This window comes from Papio anubis, chromosome 3 (genome assembly GCF_008728515.1).
Source record: "Papio anubis isolate 15944 chromosome 3, Panubis1.0, whole genome shotgun sequence".
NCBI lineage: Eukaryota > Metazoa > Chordata > Mammalia > Primates > Cercopithecidae > Papio > Papio anubis.
In genome coordinates this window covers 47,348,352-47,362,127 of record NC_044978.1, presented here as the reverse complement: position 1 = coordinate 47,362,127, position 13,776 = coordinate 47,348,352, and the positions used below count along the sequence as shown (strand labels likewise).

The 13,776-nt window shown below is 39.4% G+C and overlaps 1 protein-coding gene across 7 annotated transcripts in view; it reads left to right on the top strand.

Moving 5' to 3' along the window:
• The first annotated feature begins 5,359 nt into the window (after nucleotides 1-5,359).
• Nucleotides 5,360-13,776, top strand: part of IL15 (interleukin 15) — a 98,705-nt gene continuing 90,288 nt past the window's right edge. For 3 of the 7 annotated variants that reach the window (XM_021938821.2, XM_021938819.2, XM_021938822.2), the window contains exon 1: nucleotides 5,437-6,047. Coding sequence is in view for 2 of the 7 variants with exons in the window: in XM_021938818.2 (XP_021794510.2) it covers nucleotides 5,516-6,047 (532 nt within the window). In the remaining 5 variants the exon portion in view is untranslated. Of the gene's footprint in view, nucleotides 6,535-8,725; nucleotides 9,211-13,776 lie in introns of those variants that run through there. The other 4 variants (XM_021938818.2, XM_021938816.2, XM_021938820.2 and 1 more) reach the window with 4 other exon arrangements.

Here is a 13,776-nt window from a genome sequence, read left to right as displayed (position 1 = left end):
AGGATTAAGAGATTAAAGACAGGCATAGGAAATCACAAGAATATTCATTGAGGAAGTGATAAGTGTCCATGAAATCTTCATAATTTATGTTCAGAGATTACAGTAAAGACAGGTGTAAGAAATTATAAAAGTATTAATTTGGGGAACTAATAAATGTCCATGAAATCTTCACAATTTATGTTCTGCTGCTGTGGCTTCAGCTGGTCCTTCCATTTGGGGTCCCTGATTTCCCACAACACCTTATGAATGGTTTGGTGCCCTCCCCATGGTAATAAGTGAGTTCTCTAGAGTTCATATGAGATCTGGTTGTTTAAAGAGCCAGGCACTTCCTCTTTCCTCTCTCTTGCTCCTGCTCTCACCATGTGACATTCCTGCTCCCACTTCACCTTCTGCCGTGAGTAAAAGTTTCCTGAGGTCTCTCCAAGAGCTGAGTAGAGGCCTTTGCCATGCTTCCTGTACAGCCTGCAGAACTATGAGTCAATTAAACTCATTTTCTTTATAAATTACCCAGTCTTAGGTATTCCTTTATGGAGATGAAAACAGACTAACACATTCTCTGGTAGAGTATGTGTTTTGGCCCCAGGTAACTTCTGTCCATGCATTCCATTCTTATTCAAACTTCAGCCTTGGTCCCCATCGCCACAGCATCAGCAGAGAAGGTTGGCATGGCAGAGACTGAGAAACATAGGGAGGGAGATAGCTGTGTTTATGTGAAAATTATATAATTCAGGATTTGGGTAGTGTGATTCTTTCACACACTTGTACCCTACACTTTGTGTTAACCTGGTGCCCCATTTCTTTTACATCTCATTGTGTGTTTTAGATTCATTTAATATATCATGTTATTTGGGCATCTTAATTTGGTCTGTAAGTTTTTCTATTCTGAGACTTGTAGAGTAGCAACTGGAGGCTACCATTTCATCAAGGTAATTTCCCACACAACCATAATAACAAAATTAATATTTTAACCAGTGATCAGAAAGTTATATGGATATTTTACCAGTGATTAGGACTAATTTTAATATATATTATGAAGAAATTTTAGTTGAAAATTTAATAAAAAGTGATTGTAGGATTAAACACACATGTTAACCACAGAATGAAGTTATATAAATATATAAATTATCAAATTATTTCATGATAATGGAAAGAGCTTTTTTACATACATATATATACACATACATACATACACACATACCTGTAAGTTCCTAGATTTTGATTCTAGCAAGTATTTAAACTATGAGACAAGAGGTGTTTTTTTTTAACCAAGATTAATATAACAAATGTTTATTGAAGGCCAACTATTTGTCAGCCATAGAGTCAAAACCAATGCCAGTTTAACTTTGTTGACATAAACATATTATTGGTATTGACCTGATTTACACTTTTTGTAAAGGTTATTATGTGTGGTAAAAAAATGTATGAATTTTAATCATAGAACAAATTCAAGGAAGGTGTATTTGCCATGTTTTAGCCAATGTATGTGAAGAGAAGTAAAATTCCTTTTTATAATTTGTCATTGAAATAAATGCTGACAAGATCCATTGTATACATTTATAATAAACTCTCAGATTATAAATCTAAATAGATTTATTAATGTTTTGTAACTTAAGATCAACATTAAATGACTGTTCAGAATAGTACTGTTAGCATATGAACTTGTCACTTCTTTTTACGTAAGCTCCTTTCCCCCACATTAAGTACCAATGCATTTAAGATAACATGTACTTTTAAATATATCAAAAATTAAGTATGTTATTGTGATGGTTAATATTGAGTGTCAACTTGATTGAATTGAAAGAAGCAAAGTATTATCCTTCTGTGTGTCTGTGAGGGTGTTGACAAAGGAGATTAACATTTGAGTCAGTGAACTGAGAAAGGCAGATCCACCCTTAATGTGTAGGCACCATCTAAACAACTGCCAGCACAGCTAGAATACAGCAGGCAGAAAAACAAGCAAGGATTATACTTGCTCAGTTTTCCAGCCTTCATCTTTCTCCCATGCTGGATGCCTCTTGCCCTCAAACATCAGACTCCAAGTTTTTCAGTTTTTGGACTCTTGGACTTACACCAGTGGTTTGCCAGAGGCTCTCAGGCTTTTGGTCACAGGCTGAAGCCTGCACTGTTGTCTTCCCTACTTCTGAGGTTTTGGGATTTGGGCTGATCCACCACTGGCTTCCTTGCTCCTCAGTTTGCAGACAGCCTGTCATGGAACATTACCTTGCGATCATGAGTCAATTCTCCTTAATAAACTTCCTTTCATATACACATATATTTTATTAGTTCTATCCCCATAGAGAACCCTGACTAATACAGTTATTATTGTTCTTAATCTCCAGCTTGAAACTAGGCGTCTTTTCTCCTTCTTTGTCATGGGTACACTCTGACATTTCAGTTCAAAGTCACCCATGTCTATTAGAATCTGCCAACTCCTAGTTCCTCTGTTTCAGACCTGCAGCAATGTTCTGCCAGCCTTTTGTCAGTCACTTTATTCAAATAACTTATGTTAGTAGCAGGTATGCAATACCTATTGCAGTTTCATTACAGAAACATAAGATGAGAAAGCAGAAATTCAAGGAAAACTGATGAGTTTCCTCCCTGGTGGTGACTAAATTTATCCTGAAGCAAACAAAATTGGACCAAGACATACTGTCTGAGGGCCCATGGCTTCTTTCCTTATGAACTCTGTTTTAGAAACAGTAGAGAATGGTTGCCAATTTAGAGGCACCGGAGAATAGGAATGTGTATTCAAGCCACACTGTCTGAGTTCAAATCCTTGCTGGGTTAGCTAATTTCCATGTGATTTTAGGCAAGTTGCATAATCTTTTGGGCCTTGGTTTTCCCATTTGTAAAATGGAGATAACAATAATTTATATCTCATAGGTTTGCTGTGAGGATTTAATAAGTTAACATTTGTGTTTAGCACAGCACTGGAGAAATAGCAGATTGGAGGAACTACAGAAGTCCTAACTAATATTGCTGTGGTTCTGAAAAAGCCTCAACTTGAGGAGCTCTTGAAAACCTAAATAGCATTTAAGGCCAAGAGTATCCGTCTATTGTCAGGATCACCAGAAAAACATGTGAGAAGCAACTTCAAGGTAATGCTGCATTTCAGCATGCTTTACCCCGAATGGAAACATAGAGGACCCAGGCAGGCCATGTTTTCCAAAGAGCAGGGGATCAACTTGTTCTTGATGGGAGGTTTAAATCTTAGGAAAACCATAAATAAGGCCACAGTCATGGACTTTGAACACTAAATCAGATGAAATAACTTGTAACTTCTTCCATGTAATCACAAAAGTTAGAAAACATTTATTAGTAATTTATTTTAAAGAAGATTACCCAATTGACATTTTCTTTGAAAAAAAGATATTAAAAATTTATTAAACTATAATTTTATTGTTAATTATTTGAATTCAAGAAGATTATTATGGTCACTTCTGTGAGGTTTAGTTAATTTTCACTTCTTTCTATGTTGTAATTTTATTAGTCATTGTGAAGCAGTTTCAAATTATTTCATCAATCTTCAACTTTGCTTTTAATTTATGTAGTGGGATTTACTTGTTCATTGGTATGAGTAATTTTCAATATTTTGCCAAACAGCCTGTGGCAACTGAAAGCACAAGTTGCATACATTAGACTTTTCTGTTTGAGTGCAATGCAACAAAAACAAATTACGTGCAAACCCAACTTTATTGAACTGCAGGCACTCATAACTAATTAAAAATACTTTTAAAATATCTGCATTTATGAAAACAAATTTGATCAACATATTTGGGAGGCAAATAGAGCAAAGCATATCTTATGATTATAATAATTTTTAGTTGTACTTTATTTTTATTTATGTTTTTTATCTCCCTACTCTGACAAAATGCTTTATATATCATTCAGTCCATCTTGTTCTAGAATCTACTGTATTTGAAGCCCAATAAATAGTTGTAGACCAATTTTCTTACTGCTATATACTCAGATTATGCCTGGAAATTCACCCTACAAGTAAACTTTCCATCAATTTCATAGTGTTGTGAAAACTCTCTAGTAGCTCAGAACATTCTTGGTGGTCTCAATGTATTAAAAGTATGCAGTCAGATACTGATATCCCTCAGTCCTGCAGATAGCTAACAAAGCTGAAGTTCACAGGCTAGTGAGCACCAGCTGAGAGCAACTTTCTATAGATTTCGTGAGCAGCCCAAGAGAGACAGGATCTGAGATGTGATGATATGTCCTCTGGCAGCAGCAATATCTGATACCGAGCTCTGCTAGGTGGTGCTGAGTGTGGCCTCTGAGGTGTCTTATTGTCTGGGACACCTGCTTCATTCACCGGCTGCAGAGAACACAGTATCCATTAAAGGAGCTGAAGGAGGTGCTACAGGAGTTTACATGGCAGGAGTCCAAGAAGCTCTACAGCAGTCCAAAATGAGGTTGGGGCACATAATACACTTGTTCATCCCTATTCTCTATTTTCGCACATATGGGTATCACTCCTTCTGTGGCTGCAATATCCTTGTGATGGGATCCAATCCAGCTGCAGTCTTGCTCTCCCAGTGCATGCTCATTCTGCAAATCGGAGCTTCAATGTATTGCTACGAAAAATTCTGTCTGGTCTTGAAATCCATTGACACCATCACAAGAAAATTCAACATGACATTGTCATGAACAGAAATGGATGATTGCTTCATATTCTTACATATAATTTCCAACTATGGTGAAATTTTGAATGATTGTAAGAACTGTTTTTGCATGTTTATACCTCACTTATTTTGTTGATGGAGACTATCTAGAGTTGGAATTCTCATCAAAAAGTCCATCAGTAATTATTTTAAATATAAAACTGATATCGAAAAATTGAGTTAATGAAAATAAACTCAAATTTTTCATAAAAAATATGAAATGATATTATATGGAACTTTATGTACATGGAAATTGAATAATTTCTATTATTTTTCTATTTGATATTTATATTTATGTAATTAAAAAACATAATTAAATTTTAAGCTAAATTAAACTGAGCTCCAGGAAGACTTATCATTTTCTCTGAGCCATGACTCTGAAAATTTGGAAAGCACCATACAGTAGGGATTTTCAGTGATTCAGGGATTTCAGTGATTTGCAAGATTCTGCAAAGTACTTTCAAAACTGAGCATGAGGTCTTTGCTACTGCCTTTATGGCATGCAAATCACTCAGCCTCAACTCAGTTCCTTCCTCCAATGTAAAAAATCCTACAAGAACAACATCTCACGGTTCCATCAAATGGGACCATGTGTGATATTTTACACTGGACTACACAACAGACTGGAAAAGTGATCCGCAGAGAGGCTCATTGCTGTAAGTTCACTCCATGTAGGAACTGTCTTGCACAAAGCTGCCACCCTGGTATCTTCTTCCAACTTTTCCTCTAGTTGGACCTCAAAGTTTCCTTCTTCCAGCCTATGCGAGGACCAAGAGGCCTGTCTAGAGTAGCCGCCCAGCATCAGGCTCCGACACCCTTTTCCCTTTCCTCTGGGAGACTTGGATATGTGCCAGCCCAGCCCAGGTCTCCAGGTTCTGCTGCGGAAGCTTCCCACATGGTGCCCGTCGCTTGGGACGCGGCTGGTGGGCTCCCTCCAGTGTCCTTGTGTCTTCTCTGCAGGTGTCCCGGCAGGTAGAGGAGGAGGCCGGTGGCTGGTGTTCCTGCAAGGCGGGGCTGGGGCTCCTCGATGTCCTTGCGCTCGCTCTGCAGGTTCTGCGCCCCAGGACCCGGCAAGGACGGAAACAGGCCGGGAAGTAGTGACACCTGGGGCAGTCAGTCATCCAGGAGCCGCCGCCACCCGCCCCACCCCCAGTCTCTGCAGGAGGTGTTTGTCTTCGCCTCTGCTCCCGGCTCTTTCTCTTTCACTTTTCTTTTCGCCAGGGGTTGGGACTCCGGGTGGAAGGCGCCCGGGGGAATCCCAGCTGACTCGCTCACTGCCTTCGAAGTCCTGCGTCCCCCCGGGAGGGAACTGGGTGGCCGCACCCTCCCGGTTGCGGTGGCTGTCGCCCCCCACCCTGCAGCCAGGACTCAATGGAGGTACAGAGCTTGACTTCTCTGCTTTGGGAGGGGAGTGGTGGTGGTTGAAAGGGCGATGGTATTTTCCCCGAAAGTCTGCGCCCGGGGCCCCTCCCAGCTCCAGCGCTACCCTCTGGTCTACCCAACTGGCCTGGTTGCCCCGCCCTCTCCTGGGGAAAACTTAGTGGCAACTTCAGTTTTTGGTTTTTCCCCTAATGACACTTTAATGACACTTCCGAGGCTCTCCTCGCCATCCTCCCGCTTCCGGAGGAGCGCAGATCGCAGATCCCTTTGCCCCTGGCGTGCGACTCCCTACTGCGCTGCGCTCTTACGGCGTTCCAGCCTGCTGGCTAGCGCAAGGCGGGCCGGGCACCCTGCGCTCCGCTGGGAGGGTGAGGGACGCGCGTCTGGTGGCCCCAGCCAAGCTGCCGGTTTCTGAGAAGACGCTGTCCCGCAGCCCTGAGGGCTGAGTTCTGCCCCCAGTCAAGCTCAGGAAGGCCAAGGAAAGGTACCGCAGCTCCCCGCTTCCTAACTGCTCCCGCCCCAAACTCCCTGTGGGCCGGTGCAGATGTTTGTGCGTGCGCGTCTATCTCTATCTTTGCAAAATCAAATTATCGCCCTCTTCTTTGCTTGCACACGTCTTCTGGGAGAGAAATTTGCAGGAATGGTTAGTGCTTGGCAGTCAGGCCTGGGTCTGTATTGGTTCCAACTCTGAGCCAGCCAGTTATCTATTAGAGAAGCAATAGTGTATCTAGAATGCCAAAGGAACTTGGAAAAAATACGAGCGAATTTCACTGAAATAAAATCATTATTCACGGTGGCTTTTAAATGAAAATCCAGCCAATTTTTTCAAGTGTTATTAAGACCGCATGTTACTAGGGTATACAGTTCATTTGACTTTATGTAATTCCATGCATTAAAAACTATGTTAACTTCAAAGTATGTGTAAACCAAACTAATTATTAAATGACCCTTACAACAGATTCTTAAATAGGATGAGTCAGCAATTTCAAAACTGGAAGTGAAGTGGTGGTCACCAGCTAGTTTCCATTACATATTTTTAAACTACTTTCTAATATTATGATACTGGTGGTGGCCAACTAAGTGGTCGTCATCCTTATCTTGTCAGTGTGGTGAAAGAGGCCATATTAGCTAGACTGAATTCTTACTGTGGTATTACAGAATAAACTGGTGATTATGCATCCTGCCATGTAGAGGAGGCAAGGTGAACCACTCTACTGAAAGTGTCAAGATACAATACACTTTTGGAAGGCTGAGGCGAGAAGATAGCTTGGGACCAGGAGTTCCAGGTTACAGTGAGCTATGATCTGCCACTGCACCCCAGCCTGTCAAAAAAATAAATAAATAAAAAAGATATAATACAGGTTAAAAATTTAAACTCCTCTTGTTTTCGTGTTAAATAATGTGGTCAACAGAGAAAGGAGATACAAGATCCAAGGGAAGGAACATAAAGATATATAAAGAGAAGAACTGAAAACACAGCGAAAGCCATTTAGATTTAAAAAGTGAAGAAAAAGCTAGTTTTACTTAAAGTTAACAAGTATCGTAGAGATCTTAAGGTTCGTTATGATTGTCTTAGTTTCATATCCTTGCGTTTCTGTTTTCTCACAGAATTTTAGTCAATCACAAGAGCCTCTCCTGCAGTATCATCTGCTTTGCAACAGTGACGGAAAAGGGTCAGTTGGCCATTGGTCTGGAACTTCTGATAGGCAGGGTATTCCCATACTTTTGGTTTCACCGTTCCCTGCTTGATTTGTAGTGGCAACTCCAGAACTTGATGGGAAGCTATAGTTCTAGTTGGAATTTTCCTGCAGACTACTGGTGATTAAAATGATGCTCTTTTGTTTTAATCCTTGAAATTAATGTAGCAAATATCAACAGCTATATTGCAAGGCCCAACGTTTGTCAATGAAATATTTGTTTATAAATTTCCTTGGGGGATGGAGAAAAACAGTGCCTTAAAGTTTATTGAAATAGCTTTTGGAAATGGAAGGTTTTAAATCCTATGGGATACTCATCTCAGATTTGGTGCCTCTGATGGATTTCAGGATAGCTAGAAAAGGAGCCCTGAAATGCTGGGTACATGTGGAGTTTTCTCAGGAAAATATCCGCAACTTTGATCAACTTTTTAAATAGGTCTCTGACCCAAAACAGTTTTAAATCTTTTAGAAATATAGACTACTGTCCTTTTCTCCCCATCTGTCCTGGAGTTTAATGTTGAGTTCTGCTCATTGTGTTAACTATTTTTCTGAGGGTTAGCTAATGATAATACAGAGTTCTGTCTTCAGACCCATAACTTAAGTTATGAGAAACAGTATGAATAATAGCTAACATTGTTGAGTTTTTACTATATATCAGACATTGTTCTAAGGATGTATTTTTTAAAAACATCACAATAAACTTATGTGGTAGGCAATATATTTTACAGCTGAGGAAATTCTGAAGGTCACAGAGCTAGAAAGTGGTAGAGCTGAAATTCCAACTCAGACAAGTTTAAGATTGTTGATATTTATGGAGGATAGTATTATCTGCATAAAAATATTTCCTACAATTTGACAGTGATAATCAATCCCTATTTATTTTCAGGCAGCGTTGTAATGGTAGAATGTTGGTTGTAAAGTAATGTTTGTATGGCACTCGTGCAATTTACATTATTATATATTTAAAGATTATTTTTCTAATCAAATAATATTCATTTGAGTATCAATATGTGTTTGGTTCATTGGAGAAATTTCCTTTATGGTCCCCGAATGAAAACATTTGTCTAATTTGCATCACTTTTTGCTGAGAGAGCTTGACAAATAGTAGGCAAATGTGGATTGATCTAGATATCTGTCTCTGCCTATCTATGTATCCATTCATCCATACAACTAGAAGTCTGGGATTCATGGATAGGTCAGAGAAGAGGTTTCCATAATATCACAACTGGTGATGATATGGTTAACCATTTGGGACGTCCTCTTTTCAGAAGGCGTTATGGTAGAAGGGTTGGCAAGAAGCCAGTTCTTTTACTCAATATTAGCTCTTTGATTCACTTACCCAGTGATTACAGTAACTGCATGAGACTACTGACACTAAACATCGCTTAAATACTTGCTGCTGTCCTATAGGAACGGGTTGGATGGAAATATTCCATAGAGGAGTTGAAGGAAAAATTGTTTTAGTGAGTACTTAAATGCATTAACTAACACCTACTTGATGGTGAATTTCACTAATTAAATACTATCAAGTATATGTCTATATGTGTGCATATATGCCTATATATGTGTATATATACTGTATATGTGTATATATGTGTGTGTATGTATATTTTGTACTGTACTATTTGTTAACAGCTGTGGGCAGACAAGGGCTACTTTTTACTCGGCTTCCAGACTGTATTGACTAGGTAAGCATAAGTAGCTAAGAAATCTTGACAGAAAGCCTGAAACAGAAATTATTGTTATTAACAGTGTCATTCCAGCAGGAACCTCATGCGAATATGAAAGTTACAAAGAGGAAGCCTGTGCTATGTTTCAGGCACCATACTGGCCCTTCATCTGTATGTCCTCACTGAATTTGAATAACCATTGCATTTTTATCCTGAATTTACAAACAAAAAAAAAGGCATGCAGAGTTTCACTTGCATTAGGACACAACTGGGTGAGACAGACACTCCACTGAGATTTATCTTGATTCTAATGTTAATGCTCCTTTTTGGATATCATATGTATTCTCTTCTAAGAAAACTCAGGTGTTCAGTGTACTGAAAACTAAAATGCTGCTATCCTTACCTTGAAATAGACCCTGGTCACCATTTGGGGTGATTTAATGCTATTTATTAATTTGCCTATGTAAAAGAATATAGCTTTATTTATTTATTTATTTATTTATTTATTTATTTATTTATTTATTTTTGACACAGTCTTGCTCTGTCTCCCAGGCTGGAGTGCAGTGGCACAATCTCCACTCACTGCAACCTCCGCCTCCCGGATTCACGCCATTCTCCCACCTCAGCCTCCTGAGTAGCTGGGACTACAGATGCCTGCCACCAGGCCTGGCTAATTTTTTTTTTGTATTTTTAGTAGATACAGGGTTTCACCATGTTAGCCAGGATGGTCTCAATCTCCTGAAATTGTGATCCGCCCACCTCGGCCTCCCGAAGTGCCAGGATTACAGGCTTGAGCCACCACGCCTGGGCAGAATATTGCCCTTTTTTAAATAAAAAAAGTTGTTTAGTGCTGGAGTCAGAAAGGGAAGAAAAAGAGGCTCTTTGATCTCAGTTTAGTTCAATGATATTATTTGTCCACATTTCACATCCAGAGCCAGAGTATTTGTATGCACTTATTTCATAGTGTTTCATCCCACTGTAGGGGCAGAAGACTTTATTGTAGACCATATAAAATTGGATTTCTTAAAAGTCTGCGTGTAATACACAGTTGTTTCTTCTCTAAATGCTAATGGTTCCTCCAAGTGCCAACGGGATGCAGACAAGATGAGGAAAGTGACAAATTATTTTGTGAAATGAGGGAATTGAAACTGCAAATGGTTCTAGAACAGGAAAATATGATGGTTGTAAGGTTGATGGGGGGGGGGTGGCGGTGGGGGTGAGCTCTGCTTGCCATTGTGACACACAAAAGGAGCCCAGAGAAGGTCTTTGGTCCTTTATATCACTGAATGCTACTTCTCCTTCCCGGGTATTTTGCCCATGTTCCTTCTAATAGAAATTTGACAAAGTAGTCCTTGCACACTGTTAGCACTGACCTCTAAAATTATCAAATACTTATTTCTTAATTGAACATTTGATAAAGATTTTGCATTTTTTAGGTTATTTGCTCTCCTGACTCATCTGCAACAAAAATAAGTACGTAAAACTTGATCTTTTATTTGAAGGATTTTTATTGTGAAAATTATTCTTGCTTATGTTATTTAAAATACTATCATTACAAAATTAATCAAAGGAACCATTAATTTTTGGTAAGTGGTTATTAAGCATAAAACTAAAACAACATTGGAAATACATATCATACAAGTAGATATGTCAATGCTTTGATTAAAGATGTCTCTTATATCAACTTTTCAAATCGCCCCTTTATTTGGCATCCTGGTGAGGCAAGACACATGTTAAGATTCTGGATAGTGAGAGATAGGCATTTTTTTTTCCTAAAGTGGGAGAAGGGTAATTATGAAAGAGGAAGTGAGGAAGGAGAACTTGCCAGAAATTTGCCTGCTTTGGGCACATATCAGGCATATCTCTGGTAAAAGGGACTCTTGTGCAAGTAATGGATCTTGAAATTGGTTCGTTTAGAACCCTCTATGCCCACAAACCCCGGGAAAGTTGTAGGGTATGCCAGAGGTGTGTGTTGTTCAGTTGGGATATATAGTTCAGCCTTCTTTCCCACACCCTCCCTTTGGCTTCTGGATTACCATGGGTTACTGTGCTTAAAGCAAAGCACAGGGAGTGGGATGGGGAGCAGTAAAGAGCCTGGGTTAACTTCTGTAGAGGTATCCCACTGGGGACTAGTGGGAAATAGCTCTAAAAGGGCTTGGGTAGCCTCTGCAGTGAAGTCTCCTCTTCAGCTACAGTCACCCTGCCTCAGTGTTCCAGACACACTTGCCATTCTTTGTCAGCCTTCCTGGGTCCTGTTCAAAATGTTAACCCCCTATAACATTTTCTGTCCCCATCTACTGCCCAGGCAGAATTATTTTCTCCCTTACATGAATTCTTCTGGTGCAGTCTGCATTCCCTCATAACAAATTTAATGTCTGTAAACTCATTTTTATGTGTCTGCCTCTTCACTTATATTTTGAGTAAGGACAATGTGCTCCATGTGCTTAGCAGAGGGTTGGTCAGAGTCTATTAGGATTGACTTCAGTAAGAGTCAGTCATCATTCAGGTGTTTGACAGCTAAGCAGACAACTGTAAAAGAGGTAGGAAACATAAGTAATATAGCAAAATAATGTTGGAATACTGTAATAAAGATAGAATTTTAGGGAAATTAGTTTGAGGCAGAATTTATTGAAGAAAAGACAATTAGAAATAAGGAAACCAGCTAAAAATCTGTCACAGCTAATTCAGGAGTGTAGTTTCATTCTCATTATCTGCTCAAGGACATAACTCTGGTAATTCATTCTTTCTCCCCATCACCATTTTTTTTTTCTCTGTCTCTGATAGGTCTTTCCCAATACCATGTAGCCATACTATAATTTCTACCATTTTAAAAAAATACTCATGTTTTTCTCCTCATGCTTCTCCTCACTTCTATATCTGTTTTTTCTGCCCACATTTTACAGGAAAACTTACAACATTAACTATATTCTCTGTTTCCAGTTTTCCTCTGTCCATTCTCTCTTGAGCCAGGCAGTCTGTCATGTCCACTGCTCCACTAGAAATACACTTGTCGAAGGTACCAAGAACATCCCTTTTATTAAATCCAGTGGTTAGTTCTTGGGTCCCTTCCTATGTATCCTTTCAGCAGGACCTGAGAGATCTTCATGTGGCTTCCAAGCCACTCTCCTTCTCCTTATTTTCCTTTTACCTTACCAGCACCAATTTCAGTCTCCTTTTACTTTACCAGCAATAATTTCAGTCTCTGGCTGGTTCCTAATTTCCCTAACATGTAAATACAGCAGTCTGGGGGCTCAGTCCTTAGGCCTGTTCTCTATCTGTACTCTCTGTCTTGGTGATCTCATCTAGTGTCATGGTTTTTAATCCCTTCTTACATTGATGATTCACAAATGTACATGTGAATCTAGCCATAACCTCTCCCCTGAACTCCAGACTCATTTAGCCGTCTATTTATCTGTTATTCACCCATCTCTGATTGGATGCCTAATACTTACTGGATTCCTGCCTTTACTGCCATATCTGCTTGCTCCACCTTCTTCCTCATCTGACTTGATGGCAGTTTCATTCTCTTAGTTCCATAGATAATCAATCAGTCTGTCTTGGATTTGTCCTTAACGTCTCTTTATGTCATATTCCACGTTGAATCTACCACCAAATTATTTAGCTAGGCCTTCAAAATATACGCCACATCCTATCTCTTCTCACCCTTTTTTTCACTGCTGTCACCTGGGTTCAAGCTGCTGTCATGTCTCACAGTATTATTGCAAAAGTGCCTGCTGCTTGTCCCCTCATCTCCACTACAGCCTGTTCTCAACATGGCAGCCACAGTGTTTCAGTTACCTGTCCCTGCATCAAAAGGATCAATAACAATAAAACAAGAACAAAACAAAACAATACCCCCAGAACTTAGTGACTTGAATAACAATAATTTGTTATTTATCATGATCTTGTAATCTGGGCTACTTTTGGCTGCTTGACTCCTCCTGGGCTGCTGGAGACAAGATATTCAAGAAGGCGTCTTCCTTCACATGTCTAGAACATCAGCTTGGATAGCTGGAAAGCTCATGCTGGCCAGGCATCCATCTCTCTTTATGTGACCTCTATACGTGGCTAACTTGGACTTTACATCATGTTGGTCTCAAATAGTTGTACCATTGAACTAATTATTGACTTTCAGGATCCCCTATAGCTTATCTTGTTATGGTATCAAACTCAGAATTTAAGTCTCTAAACTGGATCTCCAGATGAGGATGATATTTCTCTGATGTAGTTTCTTGAGTGTAGAAACCTGTAACTAAAAAGATAGGTTATCTGTGACCTTCCCCTTGTCCCAACATACAATGGTAAAACAAAAATAGGACAATTGCTTTAAACAATACAATTTCAAAACAAGACAATAGA